This window comes from Pelodiscus sinensis, chromosome 4, assembly GCF_052426305.1.
Source record: "Pelodiscus sinensis isolate ZL-2025 chromosome 4, ASM5242630v1, whole genome shotgun sequence".
NCBI lineage: Eukaryota > Metazoa > Chordata > Testudines > Trionychidae > Pelodiscus > Pelodiscus sinensis.
Window position 1 is genome coordinate 16,483,859 of NC_143055.1, and position 22,414 is coordinate 16,506,272.

At 38.8% G+C, this 22,414-nt stretch overlaps 1 protein-coding gene across 5 annotated transcripts in view; it reads right to left on the reverse strand.

The window, feature by feature from the left end:
* FAM53A (family with sequence similarity 53 member A) overlaps window positions 1–22,414 on the reverse strand; it is a 97,013-nt gene that overhangs the window by 31,616 nt on the left and 42,983 nt on the right. For 4 of the 5 annotated variants that reach the window (XM_075930909.2, XM_075930911.1, XM_075930907.1 and 1 more), the window contains exon 4: window positions 19,580–20,382. In XM_075930909.2, coding sequence (XP_075787024.1) covers window positions 19,580–20,382 — 803 coding nt within the window. The remainder of the gene's footprint in view (window positions 1–19,579; window positions 20,383–22,414) is intronic. The other variant, XM_075930910.1, reaches the window with a different exon arrangement.

Here is a 22,414-nt window from a genome sequence, read left to right on the forward strand (position 1 = left end):
TGTAAAGGATATCTATAGAAACAAGGAATGTAAAATCCTGTTTAATCAGTTAACCAGCTAAATGGAAACCATACCCTGCCCATGGAGGGATTTGGGGAATGCCAGAAGAAAGACGACGAACACTCCCCGCCTTTAGAACATCACTGAAGAACAGAGATTGGGGGGGGATATCAATCGTGTAACATAGCTAAGGGATGCAGTTAAGTTCCACTAAGTTTCCATTTTAAACCTGATTGTCACTAAAGAAATCCAAACCACAGAAAAGTAAATTAATTTCAGATTGGTTTGTTACTTGTGGAGCTGAGATACAGTGAATTAAACTGGGCTTCCAAAGTTGCGAGACCCTAAGGATAGACATATTCAGAGGTCAAATCACCACCATCAAAAGATTATTTGTTTGCTCAACTCCCTCAGAGAAGATCTAGCACCTAGGACCACTAGGGATTATGTATCTTCTCTATCTAATGAGCCTCCAGCAAGGTAAACTTATGTAGAGTCAGATTTGAGAATGAGAATCCTAATATAATGGGGATTAAGGAACAATCAAGTAAGTAGCTAAAGTTAAGTTATTGACTAAACACAAAATTAATTTAATTATTATGCACTGATTAAAGTATAAAACAAAAGAATACAACAACTTGAGAGAGATTCAGCTCTGACAAAAATGCTGCAGTTGAAATAAATGTGTGTGGATCATGGCACATTATAGCAAGGATAAGAGAAAGATGAGACCATGGGGCAATTGCACATTAGTATCTTAGAGGTCTGTGTACTAATGCAATAAGTATGGGGAAGAAGCAGAAATAACTTGAAATGCTAGTTAATGAACAAAACTATGACAGTTGGCATCACAGAAACTTGGTGGGATAATACACAGGACTGAAATATTGGTATAGAAGGATACAGCCTGCTCAGGAAGGACAAGCAGGGGCAAAAGGAGGAGGTGATGCCTTAGATCAGTGGCTCCCAAACTGTGGTCTGCACACCCCTGTTGGTCCACAACAGTACTGCAGGTGCAGCAGTGGGCCTGATCCTTTCTTTTCTTTCTGGGAGGGGAGGGGAAGAGGAAGGGGAACAGGAGGGTGTCATCCATGAAATTCTAATGGATTGAAAAGGGGTCTGAAAATTCAAAAAGATTGGGAACCACTGCCTTAGATATTAAAAATGTATCCACTTGGACAGAGGTTGAGATGGAAATACAAGAGACATGTTGAAAATCTCTGGGTGAGGATAAAAGGGGTAAAAAACAAGGTTGTGTCAGGGTCTATTACAGACCACTGAACCAAAGAGAGGTGAAGCTGTTTTAGAACAAACAAAATCATCCAAAGCACAGGAGTTGCTGGTGATGGGAGACTTCAACTATCCAGACATCTTTTGGGAAAATAATGTGACAGGGCACGGATTATCCAAAAAATTCTTGGAATATATTGGAGACTTTTTTATTTCAGAAGGTAGAGAAAGCTATTAGGGAAGAGGCCCTTCTACATTTGACAAATAGGGAGGAACTTGGTTGAGAACTGAAGGTGGAAGGGCAGTTTAGATGGAAGTGATCGTGAAATGGTAGAGTTAATGAATGTAAGGAATGGCAGGAGGGACAAATAATGGATTTTAAGGCGGCAGATATTAGCAAGCTCAGGAAGTTGGAAGGTAAGATCTTATGGCAAGCAAGATTAAGGTGAAAAATAGTTCAAGTGAGTTGGCAGTTTCAGAGACATTAATGGTACAAGAGCCAACTATCCCATTGTGTAGGAAAGATAGGAAGATCAAGGACGGGGTAGACCTATTACTCAATGAGGAGGGGGGAAAAAAAACAGAAAAAGTGCAAATGGCAGAAGTGCTAAATGACTGGTTTCAGTTTTTACCAAAAAAGTTAACTAGATGTCTAACATAGTGAATACCAGTAGGATCAGAAGCTAAAAATAGGGAAATAATAAGTTAATTACTTAGACAAGTTAGAAGTCTTCAAGTCAGCAGGGCCTGATGAAATGCATCCTAGAATATTCAAGGAGCGGACGAAGGAGATTTCTGAGCAATTAAAGGGAGAGTTAACAGCTGGCATGGACTTGTCAAGAACAAATCATGTCAACCCCACATAATAGCATTTTTTGATAAGGTAACAAGCTTTGTGGATGTTGGGGGGAGGAGAAGATGAGTGGTAGATGTGGCATATATTAGTAAGGCTTAATATCTCAAATGACCAGGGCTCGACAATCTATGTAATCTATTTGCCTGTGGCAAGCAGATTACAACCCAGAAGAGCCGGGTTCGGGCGATCTGCGCATGTGCAGATCACCGGACAGTACGGCTAGCGAGCAGGGCTTGCCACAGCTCGGCAAACCCTGCACATGACCACCTCAAACAAACTAGGGAAATACAATCTAGATGGAGCTACTATAAGGCAGGTGCATTACTGGTGGGAAAAACCACTCCCAGAGATTAATCAGTGGTTGATAGTCAAGCTGGAAGTGTGTATCATGTAGGATCCCACAGTAATAAGTTCTAGGTCCAGTTCTGTTCAATATCTTCATTTTGATGTAGACAATAGCACACAGTACACTTGGAAAGTCTGCAAATGATATTCAGCTGGGAAGAGTTGTAAGTACTGTGGAGGATAGGATTAAAATTCAAAATGATCAGTGGATTTCTCCAGTTTTCCAGAAGTAAACAGGATGAAATTCAATAAGGATAAATACAAAAGTATTCCACTTAGGAAGAAAAAAAATCAGTTATTCATACAAACTGGGAAATGACTGCCTAGGAAGGAATACAGCAGAAATAGATCTGGGAAACACAGCAGATCACAAGCTACACGAGTTAAAAGTATAACACTGTTTAAAAAAAAGCGCAAAGTAAACATTCTGGGATTCGTTAGCAGGAGTGTTGCAAGCAAGATACAAGAAATAATTCTTCCACTATTTCACACTGATTTGGCCTCAACTCAAGTACTGTGACTGGTTCTGTGCGCCACCTTTCAGTCCACATATGGACAAATTGTGAGGGACTAGAAAACATGACTTAGGAGAGAAGATTAAAAAACCGAGAAGGGACATAAGTTTTTAAGTACATTAAGTTGCTACAAGGAGAAGGGAGAAAAACAGTTCTCCTTACCTTTGAGGACAAAAAGCAACTAGCATCAACTGCAGCAAGGGATAAGTTACCTTGGGAGATTGCAGAATTCCCATCATGCGAGATTTTTAAAAACAGGTCAGTCAGTCACAGGTCAGGGGGGTTCTAGATCAGAGGTGGGGAACCTAAGGCCCAGCAGCCAGATGTGGTCCCCAGCTTACCTGGATCCAGCCCCGGAAGACTCAGGGCTCCTCCTCCTAGCATCTGGGAGCCCATGCTGGTACTCCATCCCCTGCTGCCTACTCAGTTGATTTTTCTGTAGGTCAGCAGCCCCAGACCCAAAAAAGGTTCCCCATCTCTGTTCTAGACAATACTTAGCCCTGCCATGAGTACAGAGGACTGGACTAGATGACCTCTCAAGTTCCCTTCCAGTCCTACATTCTATCATCTAAGAACAGTTAATACCTGATATTTAGTAGCTTACCTACTTCCATTTGCTCTTGTTGATTTAAGAAGATGAGCCTCTTCACAAAGCAAATATGAAGTGCTTTCTACTGAAAATAGATACTGTAAGTGGGCAGGCAAATTAAAAGGCACTAAGTCAGCAAAACAGTACACCCATGACAGATGCAGCATACAGCACTGAAACTTCAGGGGTAAAGTAGAATTTAAGGGTTGCAAGATCATCAGCACTATATTTTGTATGTTGTCATTTTGTTTAATAAGTTCACACTTAGTATGTGCTCTAAATTCATATAAAGTATGTATAACATACAATTTGACCTTCTGAAAAAACTTGGTATAGCGCCATCCGAAAGACAAAAATCCTAACAACTAGATCAGACTTTAAGAAATAAAGCAACATTTGAACTACAGAATAACTTACTGCGCCAAATCCCAGAACAAAACCATAAAGTTTTAGTAATTTTTAATTTTAATATACAATGAGCAGCATAAATAAATATATCTTCAGCTACTATAGTTCCCTCTTGCCTTATCACTCCTATGCCTGATACAGAATATGGACCAATGGGAGTGACATGGGGTGTGGAGAGAATGGGGGGCAGGAGGGAGAAGAGGGAAGAGAACAGCTTTGCTTCTCCAAGCAACATTGTTTTCTTTCTCGCTCAAGAACTCATTCCATCTACTTTTCCACTACTTTTGCCATGATATCTAACCTCAGTGCCAGAATGTACATAATTTCTATTAACCATAATATGGTGATGATACAGAAGTCCCAGTTTGGTCCGGAGCCTAAGGGCATGTCTACACTCGGAAATTATTTTGAAATAACTAAGTTTGGCTTAAATCCTGATTTTCAAAATTGAAATAGCATGTCCCCACCATGGGGAAGCCTTGAAATTAACCTGAGGCAGATTCCGTTAACATGGGCTCGACTTAGAGACCCACAAAGCACTGGGGAATAATTAGTTTGAATGATTCTGGGGGGTAGTTATTTCAAAATAGTGGTACTGGGCATCCACCATAATGCTATTTTGAAATAACTCTCTCAAAATAGGTGTTATTCCCAGACAAAGCAGGAGTACAGATTTTGAAATAAGTGGCCCATTATTTTGAATTAATGGGCTTGGTAGCATGGATATTCTGCTTATAAATTCACTCTAAAGGGAATTATTTTGAAATAACGCCCTAGTGTTGGCTAGCACCAACTGTACTATGCTCTGCACACAAACCATGTAGAAAGACAGCTACTCAGAGTAGCTTAACGTTCAACATACACAATGTTTAAAAATAGCTTCAAGAAAACCATAAGCAAGCAACTGAAAAATGGGATGCATTTATTTTTGGGGAGGAATCATTCATAGTTTAGAAACGGGAACAACTGGCTGGTACATCATTGTTAATGGGACACCATCTCAGACTTGTAAAAGGCAAACACATGGAGAACTGTGTCGATAGCTTCGAGCTTTCTTGCCTTCCTTCAAGCTGAAGAAAATTTGAATCTTGCTAACAAAAATAATGGTAACAATATTAAACAACTGAGCCACACAGGGAGATAACTGTAAACCTATTTTAATACTGAATTTCAAAAATTTAATCTCATTTTCCTGCCCCAGCTTCACTTCTTGGTTCAAGGACAGATCAACCAACAACTTTCATCACTGAAGTTCTCAAACCAACACTAGGGAACATCTTGGGAGTGTCTGTACAAAAGGTAATATCTCCTGTTATGGAGCTGAGAGAATTAAGAATTAAGAATTCACAGCTGCCAGGCATGGGGTGTGGGCCAGGAGGACTGAGCAAAACCTGTCAAGCAGCTAGTTCAAGATAAAGGAAACAAGGCTACCCTTTCCCTAACTCTTTAATAAGCCAGCTTGGGAGAGACCTAACAGATGGTATGGCTGGACGATGACGCAATCACCCAAAGTTAGAATGTCGCATATTAGTAGGGGAAGAAATATCAGTGCTCCAATGGCACTATATTTTTGGAGCAGGAAAGGCACATTCCTCTATGTGGCTCTTGATTCACTGTTGCATTCCCGTACCAAAAGGAGCTAAAATAGATTACTCCCCAGTCCTTCCCTACCCAGCTCCATGGAGTTAAGCACTCCTTCTACAGATGATGAACATACAACAGGGGGGAAACAAATTGTTACTGGGGGCAACTCATTATGGACCATTTATATTGAAATTATTGGATTGGGACTAGAGTTCTCCATCGAGCATTTTGTATTTCCTCCTTCAATTGTATGTCCAAAGAGCCACTTGCATTATGGAATGGCTGGCTTATGCAGGCTCAGGGTTACATGACGTAATCCACATCTACCTTCACCTTTAATACAGAACTGAGACTATTAGGACCTGTAGCATTGATGGTTCAAATTTCTCCAAATATAAGACTATGGCAGCTAGAAAAAATTGCTCCATTTAAGTGCAGCCCACAAATTTCTGGGGATTTACCAACATGACCCTTGGTTACATAGAGATTGGAAACATTCCTGGTTTGAGACTTATAAGTCTCAAATGTGGATTTAGAGAACAGTTTATTTCTGCTGTTATTTATGGTTAATACTGCTATTTATTTATAAACTGCAGTATCTTATTTCAAAATTTAACAGAACTCTGAATACAGTTGTACAATGAGATTTGAAAGAATGGAGAATCTCACTAGGATGCATACTCTTCCCCAATTACAAAATATGCAAATGCTTCTGCAATATATCTACTACAAATGGGTAGAGGGGAGAGGAAATTGTGTAGAGTAATAGCAGAAAACAAAGAGTCTTGTGTTCAAGAACATTAAGACAATATTTCCTGTAAGACATAACAGTGAAAAACAACTTTCATTATAATTATAACAAACAGTTCAAATTCAAAGTATTCCAATTTGATCACTCATTTTGCTTGACAGGACAGACCAAGTTTGAAGCTTTTTTTCCCCCTGATTAGGTCACACTTTCTTCTGCTCTCTCACAAATTACTGTGATGTCCCATCATTACAGCAGAAGGGGGACTTTTCATTCACCATTAGTCTAGTTGGAGTGCAGACACGTCAATCAGACAAGAAAGGAGAATGTAGTAACCTGACAGCTGCTTTCATTACTACCAAGGACCTTTAACAAAACCTAAAGTGGCTAGTGCTATTTCATGGATCTATAATTAACTCCCACACTCCTCGCCAAACCACTGTAGAAGAATAAGATTCAGTATACCAAGAAAGGTCAGGAGGCTGCAGCTAAATAAACGATTAAGCTGCAAATGGAAGCCAATAAAAACCCAGAGATATCTTAATCACGTTAGTTTCACATTATTGTGGTTTGGAGAAATTATGAACAGCAACAAGAGGTGGGCACTGGAGTTGTTCATGAGAGCACCACAAAACAATTTAAGTTAAAACAAAGATGGGGGACAGTATAATAGCAGACACTTGTCCATTCCCCACTCTTCAATCTCCAAGCTAGCAATATAGCCACTCCTATCTCTCTTCCAGCAGCTTGGAAATGATAGCCCTTCCAGTCTGGCAGGCAAATACCAGAAAGCTGCTAAGAATAATAAGAGTGTCCCCTCACAGCCCCTGGATCCTCCTGCTAGTCACCAATAAGATAAGATTTAAGATTTAATGCCAGTCCAAAAAACACAAAAGAAAACTATAAACGAGTAATACGTTCAGGACCTGTCAAGTAAAGCTAGCAGAGCATGCTCCTGAAACAGGAGTCCTCTCCAAAACACCACAACTTATGGTCCTTTCTTGTTGGAACTGGCCCAAGTAAGTTAGCATAAAACTCTATTCTGCCTGATCCTCCACTATTGTAAGGTCTAACTTTCAATGGGACTAACCAGCTCGGTAGCAGGATTCATAAACAGCTGCTTGTACCACCATGCCCCATTTTGTCTAAGTGGACCTAGTATAATACACAGAAATGAAACTTTCACTGAAGTTGAAGTGAAGTCTGCAAGACAATGCAATGCAGCAAGGATCAATACACAAAAATAAAAACCAAGATTCAGAGCATTACCCTCTAAGAAGCAGAATTTCTATTAGAAGAGAGTTACATGGCATTTAAAATGGATTTAAAGCAACTACTGCCCTGATCTCAGTTGACAATTAACCACTGAGTGCGAGTTACTTTATGTTTTAGATCCAGATCCATTTTCTCCTTTTAAGTAGGAAAACTTTCACAGCAGTAAATGCTGGTAGATGTGCATTTGGTATGCACATGCACACACAGTATAGAATTAAAGAATGACCAGAAGGAAAAGAACTGAATAATTATTTTTAGAATAAACTTATTAACCCATGTATTTCTGTACTGGTGAGTTGACCACTTTAATTAAGCATAAACACATTCTTTGCTAGGTAGTACACAAGTTTCTGCCAGTCTAATTCCAACACACAACATTACACAAATTCACTGATTCCCAGTAGGTCATCCGCCTCTTAGATTAAATATTTAAGCTATTTGAGACTAAACACTAGGAAAACAGTGAAGTGCCTACACATTCTGAACATTTTTTGTTCTAAAAGTGTCTTCCAATCCTTTTCACTTAACACAGAGTTAGGATGGGGGGGAGGGGGGAAGTTGCTCCAAATTCAGCCATGAACATGAAAGCACAAAGCTCTCCAAGTGCTCTTGGCATACCATCAACAGACTAGCTCCCAGGCAACATGATGTACAAAAAGATTAAAAAAATCTGTCTTTTGAAAATAACTAGCTTACAGACTACAAGGACAATTCATAGCTAACTCCGATCTACTCAATGCAATTGCTAGGGCCTGTCTGTCTACAGGTTCAGAGCTTCTCATCAGCGTAGGTACTCCACCTTCCCAAAGACGTCCCTCCCATTCACATATACTGATCTGACTCCTAGTGTAGACAGTGCTAACTGGCTGTTCAGGGGCATGTATTTTCCACATATAGGGCGAGAGAGAGGTATGCATGTATGCATGTGGAAAATTAGTTATACCAACGTATGTCTAACCAAGCCACAGATTACATATTTCATGCTGAGATATGTTACTGACAGTGAGCTTTGAAATTCAGCAGCATTACAGAGGGATGAACATCTGTACCAGTCTTCACAGAAGACTATTACATTAGTCAAACTGAATACAGGGTACAATTCACTTCTACCTCAGTAACATGAAAACTATGTCTATGCAGACCAGCCTTTTGAGGGAGAAAATAATTTCTTCTACATAGGAGACCCATCTTACCCATGGTTCCGGTGTACCACAGATCTACTTGACGGGGCTTAGAAGAGAGTGTTTGTGAGGGGGGTGATTTAAGCTTCCAGCAGCTGGTATGGAGGAATTTAATATTTACTAATGGCATGCACAACTCACGAGTATTATTGCTAATGTTTTTAAATGGTTTAAAATAGGATTAAAATCTAAATAATCAGATTAGTTAAACAAAATGAATGAAGATGCATAATAGATTGTGGAGATCCCAACTCTACTTTGTCTTCAACATATGTCAAGTGAAATTCTCTGGCTCATCATTATAAGGTTAAATGGCCATATTCAGCTATAGTGCACTAATATGTATGTGAACATAATATACACCACTGGTTTCCCTAAGGTAATAAATATCAGCTATTCTACAGATGAGATCATCTTCAAACCTTGCTGATTGAGAACATAATCCATTAGATTAGTATTTAAATTCTTATTAAACAGGATAACCTATGAAAGAAAATCACATTGCCTGTTAAGCAAGATAATTTGTCATTTTAGACTTTATGTAGTTAATTCTGATTTATAATTTCATCTAAAATTCGCCACTCACCCCCAAAAAAGGCTGAAAACCCCTTCCATATCAAGCAGTTAAAGCTTAGTGGGTAATAACCATTTTTACTATTGTTTTTATGTCCCCTCTCAGTCTCCTCCAAATTAAACAAACCCAATTTTTTCAGTCTTCTCTATAGATCATGTTTTCCAGACTTAATTTTTGTTGCTCTCCTCTGGACTTCCTTTAATTGGTCCACATTTCTCCTGGACTGTGGCGCCCAGAAATGGTCACAATACTCCAAGGCTTCAGCAACACGGTTTAGAGGAGAAGAAATACCTCTTGGCTATGTCTACACTGGCATGATTTTCCGAAAATGGTTTTAACGGAAAACTTTTCCATTAAAAGCATTTTCGGAAAAGCACATCTAGATTGGCAGGATGCTTTTCCGCAAAAGCACTTTTTGCAGAAAAGCGTCCGTGGCCATCTAGACGTGGTTTTGCACAAAAAAGCTCCGATCGCCATTTTTTTTGCCCCAACGGGAGCAGCATAGTATTTCCAGAAAAGCACTGACGATCTTATATGAGATCGTCAGTGCTTTTCTGGAAATTCAAGCGGCCAGTGTAGACAGCTGGCAAGTTTTTCTGCAAAATCATTTGATTTTGCGGAAAAACTTGCCAGTCTAGACACAGCCCTTGTGTCTTGTTTACAACACTCCTGCTAACTCATCCCAGACTGTTCGCTTTTATCAAGCGGTGTTACACTGTTGACTCATATTTAGCTTATGATCCACTATGACCTTCGGAACCCTTTGCAAAGTATTCCTTCCTAGGCAGTCATTTCTTATTTTGTATGTGTTTAATTGAGTATTCCTTCCTATCTGGAGTATTTTGCATTTGATCTTATTGAATTTCATCCTGTACCTGAAAAATAGTACTCTGTGACCCCCATGCACCACATGTACATGGTTATATTTTGTACAAAGAATGCCTTGTAACACATCCCATGACAAGTTACTAATGTATTGAAACTTAATGCTTTGTCAAAATATCTACATCACTGCATATGGAGTTATGAGATGTTGTTATATGGTTGTTATTGAAATATACTGAGTCTGGGAGATGCCAACAAATTTCATTGGTATCCAGACAAATGTTATGCAACCATCACCAGCCATTGATGCAGATAGCCTTCCAGGATTATCTACCTGTATATCACAATCATTTTTCGCCACTGGTGCACTTCGGTCTCTTATTAACCTCCTGTAACACACGATAGTTTCATTTCCTGTAACAGTTCAGTTTACTACTCAGATGGTATTGGAGGCCTAAGATAGCCAGATCAGACAAGGTGATCTGGTCCAGTCACCACTGATTTGGGGACTTGTAAAGTTAAAAAAAAAAAAAAAATCACTTGATCTCTTAAGTTACCAGTTTTTAGTTTCAGATTAAATTGTGTATTCAAGCAACATCTCCATATTTTAACACAAGAAAATTCATATGGTACTTTCCCTGAGAAAGAGACCTGTACTGATTTTAATCAACTGGACTCCTTTTTCTCCAGAGGCAGTAAAGGGAGGGGAATGTGTGAAGTTGACAAGATTAACCGATAAGCCTAGGTTTATCAGTTAATTTTGTAGTCATCTACATGTTGACATCCTTAGTGCAGCTAGTTGTTTAATTACTAAATTCTAGAGTGTTGAGACCAGGACGTTCCTCCCCCACACCAACACGAGAGTTCAGAAGCCAAACTGATTAAAATTATTCATACCCCAGGATAAAGTGAACCATTCAAAGATGGAGATAAATTAATCTAAAATATATCACCCAAGTAGATAGGAAGTCTAATTAGAAACAAAATTATAAGCTTGAGGGAAAATGAATTTACAGGAAAAAAAATTTCTTACATAAAAATCTAATTCTTTCAAGCATTCCTATATTGTAATAGTTGTGTTGATCAATAAATGTCAATTTCACCATATACTTACTAAACAAAAAAATCTGTGCCAATAATAAAAGTTTACTGTAGGTTATGAAAGAAAAAAAGTTGCATGAGAACTTATTCTGACTTAAGGATATTTACTTTATACTTTGACATGTGATGTGGAAAATTTGCATTGTAACAGTTACAAAACTTTAACTTTTCAAAGCTGAGTGTCATTAAATGATTGTCTTACCCTTGATGTATGAACACTTCCCCTAAAGATCCAATTGTGATCATTCAAAATTAAAACTGAAGGCATGCTTAAACATTGATACCAGTCAAAATGATAAAAAAATAAAAACTGAATTCTGCCAAGCCAAAATATAGGTTTGAACTACAAATATGACAACGATTTTCCTCATAAGACCACCTCCCAGAGCAAGGGGGCCCTCTCAAATGGCCACACCATATCTTATGAGAATTAGCTTATGAATGAATATGCATAACTCAAGGAGGCTCTATGTGAAATAGGTCATGTAACAGATCCATTTTATAGTTACAATCTGCTGAATCTGTATATCCTTTTTTGTGCATGTATCATTCTTGCATGTGAAGTCAGAAATATGAAGTGTGAATCTGTTCAGAGTTCTAAATGTGCTAATTAGGGCCCTTAGTGATACTTCCGGTAACAAATGACTCAGTACTCAAACCAACGTCCTGTGGATGGTCATGTTTGTCCCATAAGCCAAAACTGTGGATTGTCCTAGCAAGACATAGGTCAGGTGGCATGGTCACTGGAATCCATTTTCCTGGTGGGGAGGGGAGAGTCTATTTAAGCCAGAGGTGTCCAAACTTTTTTCCAAAGAGGGCCAGATTTGATGAAGTGAACATGCGTGAGGGCCGACCATTTTGCCTGACATTCTTTGAACCATTAAAATTAAATGCAAATGAACTATTTTATGCAAAGTTTATTGCAAATGGCATACTTTTCATTTCGTCACATGGATGACAAATCTAAACAGGTGTTAAATCACTCTGCCTTTCATATCTGAAGGCCAGATGAAAAAAAAATCCAGGAAGCTGAAATATGTCAGGAACATTGTAAAGTACATTACATATTATTGGTAATAAAGGTTGTCTGTCAACTTTTAAGTTCAAAAAATATGAACAGGAACATAACACCAAGTATACATGTTGTGTCCAAATATATTTATAACTGATTTAGACCAACTGACATTAACTGAGATTTTACAATGTATTCATCTCAATACATATGGATTCGTTGGGGGCCATAAAAGATAGATATTGCCAAATTACCTGGGGGGCCGTATTAAACCGGAACACGGGCCGCAATTGGCCCGCGGGCCGGACTTTGGACATGCCTGATTTAAGCAATTGGAAGCCATCAGTCTTTTGTCTTCATCTGGCTTTTGAAACACTACATTCAATATAAATTAATTATTGAAAAAGCTATCTAATCCATATAAAGAAAACCATGTACTACCTTAGTTAGAAGATATCCCTGGAAACACAGCAGCATTTCACATATACAAATAGTCTTTGTATTCTTATCTCTCTCAAAATGCCTGCTGTACTGTACGAATAAGGAGTGGCAAAAATGTTTGCAGGAGTAAGTTTCACTCTTAATAAAAGATACCCAAACATAGTATCCTGTGTTTTAAAAACGGCAATGCTATTTATTTTGCACAAGAATATATTGCATTTGTAGCTGTCAGTTACTTCAACCAACTTAAAGTATAAAAAAAACCTCACCAAAATCTTTATTGTTTACCTTCTAAAATGTTGAAGACTAAATGAGAATTTCTAAGCTTCTCTGGATGACACAAGAAGCTGAAAAGAAGAGCTCATGCCCATTTGAATGTAATATGTATGTTTGTGTTATGGTTCAATGTTTCCTTGTTAAAAGATTTTTAGTAGGGATATTTAGAAGTGCTTCTTTTTGGTAAACATGTAACTGCTGAAATTTCAGTGGTTACACGTTTACACACAAGGAGGGAGGCAGCTCCTAGAGAGCTGCTTGCCCCTCTCCCCACTGCTGCTTCTGTATCAGAGGCAGCAGCATGGGTAGCACACGGGAGCCAGCTGTATCAGAGGCAGTAGCACAGGGATTCAGGGGGCCTTTTGTGAACCTGTGAAGGTTAATCCACAAGCCCAAGCTCATCAGTTAACCGTATATCCTAACATCCCCAATCTTATTTCATCAGATTCAATGGTGATTGGCACCATACAAGAACCGAGAGATTTCTACTACTATTCCCCATTTCAACTACATCTATTTAAAATTGAATATTTCAATGGGTTAATGTTCCAGAAAAAATTTAAGCTATAAGAAAAATTGTGTTGCCACGTAAATAAAAGTATATCTGTAAAATGAAGCCTATGTAGTAAAATATTTTATTTTCTATTCCTTATTGGAAATGAACCTGCTGAGCCTGTATGTATATTAGGAACAGATCTAAAATATCTATAGTAGAATCTCAAAGCCAACACTTGAGTTACAGACCGACCAAGCAACCATGCACCTCATATGGAACCAGAAGGGTACAATCAAAAAGCAGCAAGGAATAATAAAATACAAATACAGTATTGAATGTAAATTACTAAAAACAAAAATAAGGGGAAAGTAGTGGATTTCTTCTTCATAGTAAAGTTTCAAGGACTGTATCAAGTAATTATTCAGTTGTAAGTTTTTGAAAGAATAACCATCTTGATCAGAACTACAAACAACTTCCATCCCCTGGGTATTTGTAACTGAGGTTCTACAGTATAACTAGGGCTCCAAGAAATTTATTTTTCAGGATTAATTTTGGTTTTATATTACACTTACAATAAAAAACCTCAAATGACCCAATGTAAATATGTATCTAAATCCAAGTTTTACCTATAATACATTATATTGAGCATTATTTCTCTCAAGACACTCACAAATCTGCACCACAGATAATCCCCTCAAAATATCCCAGACAGTTCCTTAGTGCCCACAACCCTTGAAATTTACCTAGTATTCTATCAATAATTCCCACTTCCCATTCCCACTCAATGACAAACCCCATGGGAAGTCACAGATCTTTCCAGTCACTACTTCTTCCTACTCCAGTTCCCTCACAATATCTTCAGAGACCCCATCCACTCTTAAAATAAATAATATTAGGGTAGCAGGGCCTGGGGAGCATGTTGCAGAGTAAGCCAGCCTGGCACTCTGCACTTGCCAGGTCACAGTATCTGAAGTGGGAGGCTGGGCCTACCCCCATGGGACAGGAGTTGTAGGAGAGACTGCTGGATGGCATGGGAGAAGTGGGGGGTTTGGTTATTTTTTTCATTTTGTGTTATTTCACAATTGCAAATACATCTATGACTGAGTAAAGCTAAACGTTTAAGCACATTATCGGAGCTATTTTTCGAGGACTTGTAGGTTGTTTTTTTTTCCCCAGCTGAAACAAGCACACCGTCAGTAGCAAAGTTCCATTGGTCAATTTTTTTTTCCCCACATGATTAATGTTTCAAATTTTTCAGGACTCTGTATTAGGGATGTTAAATTTAGTTTAAATCAACTAGTCGATGGAATTTCTATCAACTAGTCGATTAATCAATAAGCAGGGGAGCCACAGTAGGGTTAGCTCTTGGCCCTGGGTGCTAACCCCACTGTGGCTCTTCTTTTTAAGTGTATTAGAAGCTCTGCCAGGTCTTAATACATTTAAAAGGCTGGTGCGCAGTGAGGATGACCTGACGCAAGCCGGCCATCAGCTGTACCAGCTTGTGCTGGGTCCCCCTCGCTGCGCCTCTGCTCTTTAAATGTATTAAGAACCAGCAAAGGTGCTGAATCTGGGACTAGTGGCAAGCAAAGAATCAGCTGATTCCTGGCTCGTGCCAGGTCCCTGCTACCATTCTGCCTTCCACAGAGCTGGTGCTGGGGGGAACCAGCTTTTAAGCCAGCTCCTGCACCCCACCTCACTGTCTCTGACAGAGGCAGCAAGTGGGGGAGGAAGTGACTAGTCAACCATCTGTATAAGCTTATTTTTATCAGATAGTCCACTAGTAGCTTACATCCCTACTCTGTATATATTAGATCTCATAAAAACTTGGCAAAAGTAAAGCCAACGTAAGCAATTGGTTTTACTTTTGCCAAGGAGGCTACCTTACTAATCAAATGACAACAAGTTCTGTCCTACAAGAAATTCATCGTCTAATAAATAAATCTGAACCCTTCCCCCAGATGGGGGTTGGGGAACTTGAGAAGTCAGTTGAGAACAGCATCCTTTACAATTATAGGCATCATCAATATACCATGTATTACTAGCCTCTCAATCAGACAGGGAAATAAAGCTTAGGAATTCTGTACGATTAACAACCACCGAATGGAGCCCCTTAGCCGTTCTCTCCACCACAACCAAATGAACAGGATGATTTTATCTAGAGTACAGCACCCACGGGGACACTACTCGAAGAACAGGGTGATTTTTTATTTGCATCAGATACAGACACCAGATACCCTTACTACAATCTACAAATGCAGTTTAGCTCATGATAAACTACAATTTAACTCTGTCCTAACATGACAACTTGTTTCGGTTCAAGTACTGGTACTTAATTTTTTGCCAACATTTTAAATATTACCTCCTATCTTGCTCAATGAAGTCTGGGCTATCCACCATTATGCATAATTATGCAGACAGTGAGCCTTACTGAGATCTTAAAACTCATCTGATGGTGGATGGTGCGTATTAAGTGTAATAGGACCTGTGCTCAATCGTTAACCTTCACAATTACATGCAGACTCTCGGTATGCACGGGAGCTAGCTTAAAAGCCGGATCCCCGCATTCGCTCGCCCCTACTCTGCTGCCTTTGTATCAGGCAGCAGTATAGAAGAAGAGGGTGGCTCCACAGGAGCTGGAATGTGCAGGGAGCCAGCTTCTGTTGAGCTGGCTCCTCCCATGTGTAAACGTGTAACCACTCAAAAATTCAGTGGTTACACGCTTACCAAAAACACCACATTTTAACATCCTTAGTAGGCATTTTTACTTAGACCATAAGCCTTTCAGGGGAACAAATGAGCCACAGGACAGAGAGATTCCCATAATTAGATTTTGAAGGACTGCAGGGAGAGAATGAACTAATGTGCTTGATAGACAGGAAGAGGAGACATCTAAGTACAAGGAACAGTATGAATAAAGAAGTTAAACAGAGTGCAGGAAAAGAGATGCAAGAAGGAATATCAGGAAAGACATGTAGGAGTGGGAGGAAATGAGAACAAACATAGGTGTTTGGAGGCTAGATTTATGTAGGGCTTTGGAGAAGGAGGTGCTCAAGTTTTGCGCTTAAATTCAGTGTTGAAGTAGTTCTGGCATTTGTAGAATTAGAGTCTTGTGTATTTACTAGGGATATTAAATATCGATTAATTAACTAATCGAATAGTCGATGGAGCCCGATGGAGCTCTTGTACATTTCAAAGAGGAAGCGCCACCAGTGCATCCCACCCAGTCCCAAGGAGCTGGAGGGAAAGGGGGGGGGGAGGGCGAAGAGAAGGAGAACAGGCTTTTTGTAATAGAGGCAGCAAGGGGGAGGGAAGTGACTAGTCAATCAATGTGTCGAGTATCTAATAAGCATTTGCTTATTGGATAGTCGACTCGTCACTTACATCCCTGGTATTTACAGCAAACAAGTAGTTTAATTTGCTGGGATAAAGCAACAGTTAATCCTAAATAGGAGTGCAGAGACTGTACTAGCAGAAAATAGACTTACATACTGTATACCATAAAAAAAGTTGCAAGAAATTAAAGCACACATTTCTTAGTGTTCCGTCTGTCCAAAACACTGCTACGTGACTATACAAAAAACAAATCATTCAAAAGTTAGAAATACATCAATAGAGAACAAAGTTAACTGAATCCACTAATAGTAAAACGGAAATTGGCTTCAGTTTCTGATTCTTGTTTTAGACAACTTAAGTAGGTGCCTAGCTTTCAGTTTAGCAGATATTATAGAACAATATGAGAAATGGGGCAACTTTTGACTAAAACCAAGATTGCCTCTGTGGATATTTTTCTTCTTACATGGCTCAGATTCATCAGTATTAGATAAAAAAATATTTTGGGTAGTTTTTGATTTAAAATAACTTCCAAAGCCTGCAGCCTATTAAAGGAATTAAATAAATTGTGTTTTTATGAGTTAGCAGTATTTACAAAAAAGCTCACTGTAAATTAATACTAATTCCATAATCTGTTTTAGACTTCTGCCAATCATTAGCACAGGAAGATGTTAGATGACTAATCAAGACTCATTTGATATAAGCCTACCTGCATATTTTTAGATCAAATTAAAATTAGACATCAGTGATGTCACAATCAATTGCTATTTTGTGAGTAAGGCATCTTTAAAAGCCAGAAAGAAATGTAATAATTGAGAGTTCAACAAGGAACATTTGTTGGTTCCAATGCTGCATTGAGCCTTGTATAGGATCCACTGCCTGGCTCTGGCTGCTGGATCAAGGCTCATGATCGCATTTCAAATTATAGTTGCTTTAGTTAAAAACTATACAAAATTTTCAAAATTATTTCAGATTTAAAAAAAAAAAATCAGTATCAAAACAAGAGAACAGACTCACAAAACAAAAAACTCTTCCAAAATTCTCTTCCAAAGAGAATTTTCAATTTAAATAAAAGCACTAGCTTAAGATGGTGACAGTCAGTGAAAGTTTGCATTAAAAAATCAATACACTAGAAATTTGACCATGACCCTCAGAATGCTTTTTGTTCATTAGTGTTTACTTTAATTAAAGTTATATCTTTTAAATGGGCTAAGATTATCTCCAGTCCATACTTTGTGTCCTTTATTAAATCTTATCCCATCATGTTTCCATGAAGTACTTCTAGTGAATTTAGGTCATTTTCAAATAATGGGCATTCACAGTACAGGCTAAACATTTTCATAGTATAGACTGAACATCTTTTTACAGAATCATAGCCTATGTATAAGGTCTACTGACTATCATGTTTCCAAGACAGGAGGTCTTTCAGTACTAAATGACTAACAGTGACTGACACAATAATGAGATACCTACTCAAAATGAATATAAGAAGCTACATTACCAAAAAAAGTACATTACAAAATCATTCCTGTACCAAATGTATCACAGGACAGTTCTTAGTGAATTATTTGCCACATGACAAGATCTGAACGCCCAAAAGTAACTGTATTGATGTTTCTGATAAATGAGAAAACAAACTTCCAGCTTAGCCAGAACAGTAGCAAGAAACAGCATACTAACTTCAGTAAAACTTTTAATTTAAAAAACATGTATCGATATTAGGAAGTTTAATAGAAGAATAATTAATTGTCAGGAAACTGACAGTCACAGGCCAGAAACCTTAAAAAACAGACAATATTTGGCTGGTCTTTGAAGAGGAAGGGAGGTTACATGAACCTTGCCAACGCTGTTGCCAATAAAGTTATGGAAGATGTGTTAAAGGGTGTAGATGATGCTGACTTACGATGACACCACAATACCAGAGCTGTCTTTATGGCCTAAGTGACTTAATATTGCTCCCATGGACACCAAGCAATGGGATTTGTTTTTAACTGCAGCACATACTTAAATCTACATCATCATTACATAATTGTACACGAGTTAAACTTTGCATAAGGGCTACACTTCCCCTAATTCAGGATTATGCACATAATGAAAAAAAATGTTACTTGTTCAAATAAAATTCTCATGCCAAAGTTGAAAAGCGAAAGAATTTGACATAGCTGGTCTAAAGAATACATTTTTCTAGTAGTGTGGGACAATGTTTGGAGAAACTCGATGCAGACACATCTGTTTCCACTGCCGTCTCCATTAGCTTCTTTGATTGCATTTGCCTATAGATTTTGTTGATGCATATTTATCACATTTAGTTGACCGATACACATTCTGATTGATTTTTTACTTCAAGGCATTAGAGCCATAAAGGGGTTACTAAAACGGGAACACATTTGTGCCACAACACCTGACTACAGCACATAAGCCCATCTCATGAGAATAGTTACTTGACCAACTACTATTTCCTCCACTTAGCTCCTGATGTTGCTGTGGCATTTCAGAAGCAAGACCAATTTTTCTCCATTCCAACTCTGTCCAGTGTTTTTATGCAGCCCTTGGTACAGTATGTAAAAGCAGACTGCTGTGTACAAGGGCCCTAGTAATAGACAGTAATAGGTAGCTACAAAGCATGAAGTTAACAAGTGGCAGAAACCCAGCTGTATTACTGAAATTACAAAATCCAACATTAACACCAATTTATCTGACTACACAGAGTTTGGTTTAACCAACTATTACCTGGAAATAGCCTGTATGCAACAATTAATTTCTAGACTCTACTGAAGAAAGAAAAAATCTCACCCGTGTCATTTTAAAAAAGTCTAAAGACGGACGATTCCACCTTACATCCTCCTCCCGTCTGCGCTTTAGCCGGCTTTTCTTTTCATTCAGGACACAAGGCTGTGAACGGCATCTCAGCAAGCCCTGACGCCGGCTGAGCTCTGGTGTGGAGGTGGGAGTGCTGTTGGCTGAAGGCAAGAGGTTTCCTGTCTCAGTGATGTGCTCCTGTGAAAGGGAAAGGCGACGCCTAGGGTTAAAGTCACAGTGTCCTGCAGAATTCCAGCGGATACTTGAACTTGTGCTTCCCTCACTACTGTCCACGAAGCCGCTGCTCGCAGAGGAAGGTCTGGGGACTGGAGACGTGTTGAAGCTGGTGATAGTGAAGACACTATTTAAGGACAGAACATTTTGTGGCAAGCTGATACTTGTGCTTCTTTGTAAGTTTGCACTCCCATGACTGTTGCAGCGCTGCAGAGTGGCACTGCCACCACTGTTGCATCGTCTCTTTGATACAGGAGTCCAGACTTTTGAACTGCCGGGTTTCCATGGTGACCGACAGCGAGCCAATTCATCTGGCTCAGAGAGTGACCTACAGTGGCGTTTGGTAGGTGGTGCCAATGGCTGTCCCGAGCTTTCATTAAGGTTTAGTTCACTTATCCATCCTGACACCATAGATGCATTGGAAGATTCCTGCTGCCATTGCAGACTCACGTTGGTGGCTGTGCCTCTACTGAATGGGCACACTGGGAAAGGGTAAGCTGAATTTTTGGTCGCTTCAGCTTGGATTGGACAACCCCCATTTAAAGCTTTCCAAGGACTCTCTTCTAAGGAAGAAAAATGTAAGGGAAGAGAATAAAATAGGATACTGTTAGCTTACACGAAAAGAGATTTGGGTACAAACTAACAAGCTGGAAATCCTACTTATCTTAGCCATGAAGATGGCACTTAACTCTGCATCTTTACCAAAACCTGACCCTCTAACATGAGCTAGCTTTGAAGAGGAAGATAACAGGAAAACTCTGGGATTTCAGAGTTAAAAAACCAACCAAAAAAAATAGTTCACACAAATTCTCTTAAAGACACGCTTAAGTAACAATGTAACTCCACACTGAATACTCATCCTTATACTTCAGTATGGCTACTGTTAAAATGTCAATTACTTTTACATATTAAGAGCTATGGACAGTTTAGCTCTGTCACTTACAAAGCATAGCACAGCAAATCATTTTGCACAATGCAAACTTTCACAATAAAATGCTGATATTAATAAGCAGTAGCAGCAAGTTTACCTACTTCTCCTGAGTCTACAAATAATATATTTCCCTAAAGATCAGTAGTACTGAATGACCATAGGTAGGGCTGAGCTGGTTCAATAAACCGTGTATAAAAATCTAGCAGGTTGGGATTTTTTTTTTTAAACTTAACATGGATCAAAAAAATCTAGCTGATAGGTATGACTATTTTAAGTCTATAGGGACCACAGATAATTTTATTCTCCTCCATTATGGAGATACATTGCATATATAAAGCCAAACAGTTTTATAAATTTTTTTTCCTTCAAGACACCACATTATAGAAGTCCAAAGCTTATGTGATGTATGCTCATTCTTTATTTGTAAAGCTTTTAGTTACATTATAAAATATTGAGAACTCTTATTTTAGGAACTGTTGGTTAAGATTGTTTTTTGGGTAGCGGAACATTTGTCACTCCCACTCATATCCAAGACACAAAGCCTATGAAAGCCCTAAATTAAGGGCCACCATTCTCCTTACTTTACACGTTAAAAAAAAACCCTTATACAAACGTTATTGTGAATACAGACAGCTCATAGTGTACAACTTCTTATGATGTGAAGTGGCAATGCTGGGTTGCAAAAAAGTCTGCCAGCCAAGCCTCACTCTTTTGTGAAGCTTTTCTTTGAGAACATTTTGCACATTTTACAGCTGTTCCCCTACACCATAGAGTGAAGCCTAAGAGGAACTACAACAGACGCCTAGGATTTGCAAATTGAAAGACATATCATTGTCCTGTTGGCCAGTTAATAGCTCTTCATGCTTGGTTAGAAAATTTGGTAATTTAAACCAATTAGCCAAGTATATTTCACTCAATTTGGGGGAAGTGGCAATAAAAGATGAATTAAAGTCTTGGGACACCCAAAGGTCTTTCCCAAGTAAATTTGTAAAGCTAGTAATTAGAAGATGAAGCTTTTATCTTACTTACTCTAACATATATTAGACCAGAGTATTACTTTTAAAGCTGGTGGCAAAAATTCTTCTAGGTTAACGGACTGATTATATTTTACATATGGATCTTGAAAATGGCCAGGGATGTAGACTCATGTTCACAGGTGATCCTAAACCACTGCCAGAAGATAGGAAGGGAAGATGGGATAGGTCACTCCCATTGATTGGCCTGTTCGGTATGCTCCCTCTGAGGTAGTGATACTGGTCAACGGTGGAAACAGGATATGAGGCTAGATAGGCCATTGGTTTTATGCAGTACGGCAGTTATATTTCCACTGCTGCTAGGTTTGTTTTGTTTTTAAACTTACCAACAGACAAAAGTTGCTTTGAGGGTTCCAAAGCCAAGTAGCTATAAGATGTATATGCTCCCCGGTCAGTGGGGTCTTCCAATAGTTAGCATATCTTGTTTACTCAAAAACACCACCCCTCCCCATTCCTTTCAACTTACAGACAGCTGTCCTATGCAAATATGTGTTATTAGAATTCCTTTGTCCTCTTTCCCTCCAGTCTTTCACAGCAGTACAATCATATGTGTTTTGCTTTCATTAAATTTGTAAGCTCTTCAGGGCAGGAATCATCCTTGCTAAGTTTGAATAAAACCCGTAGTACATT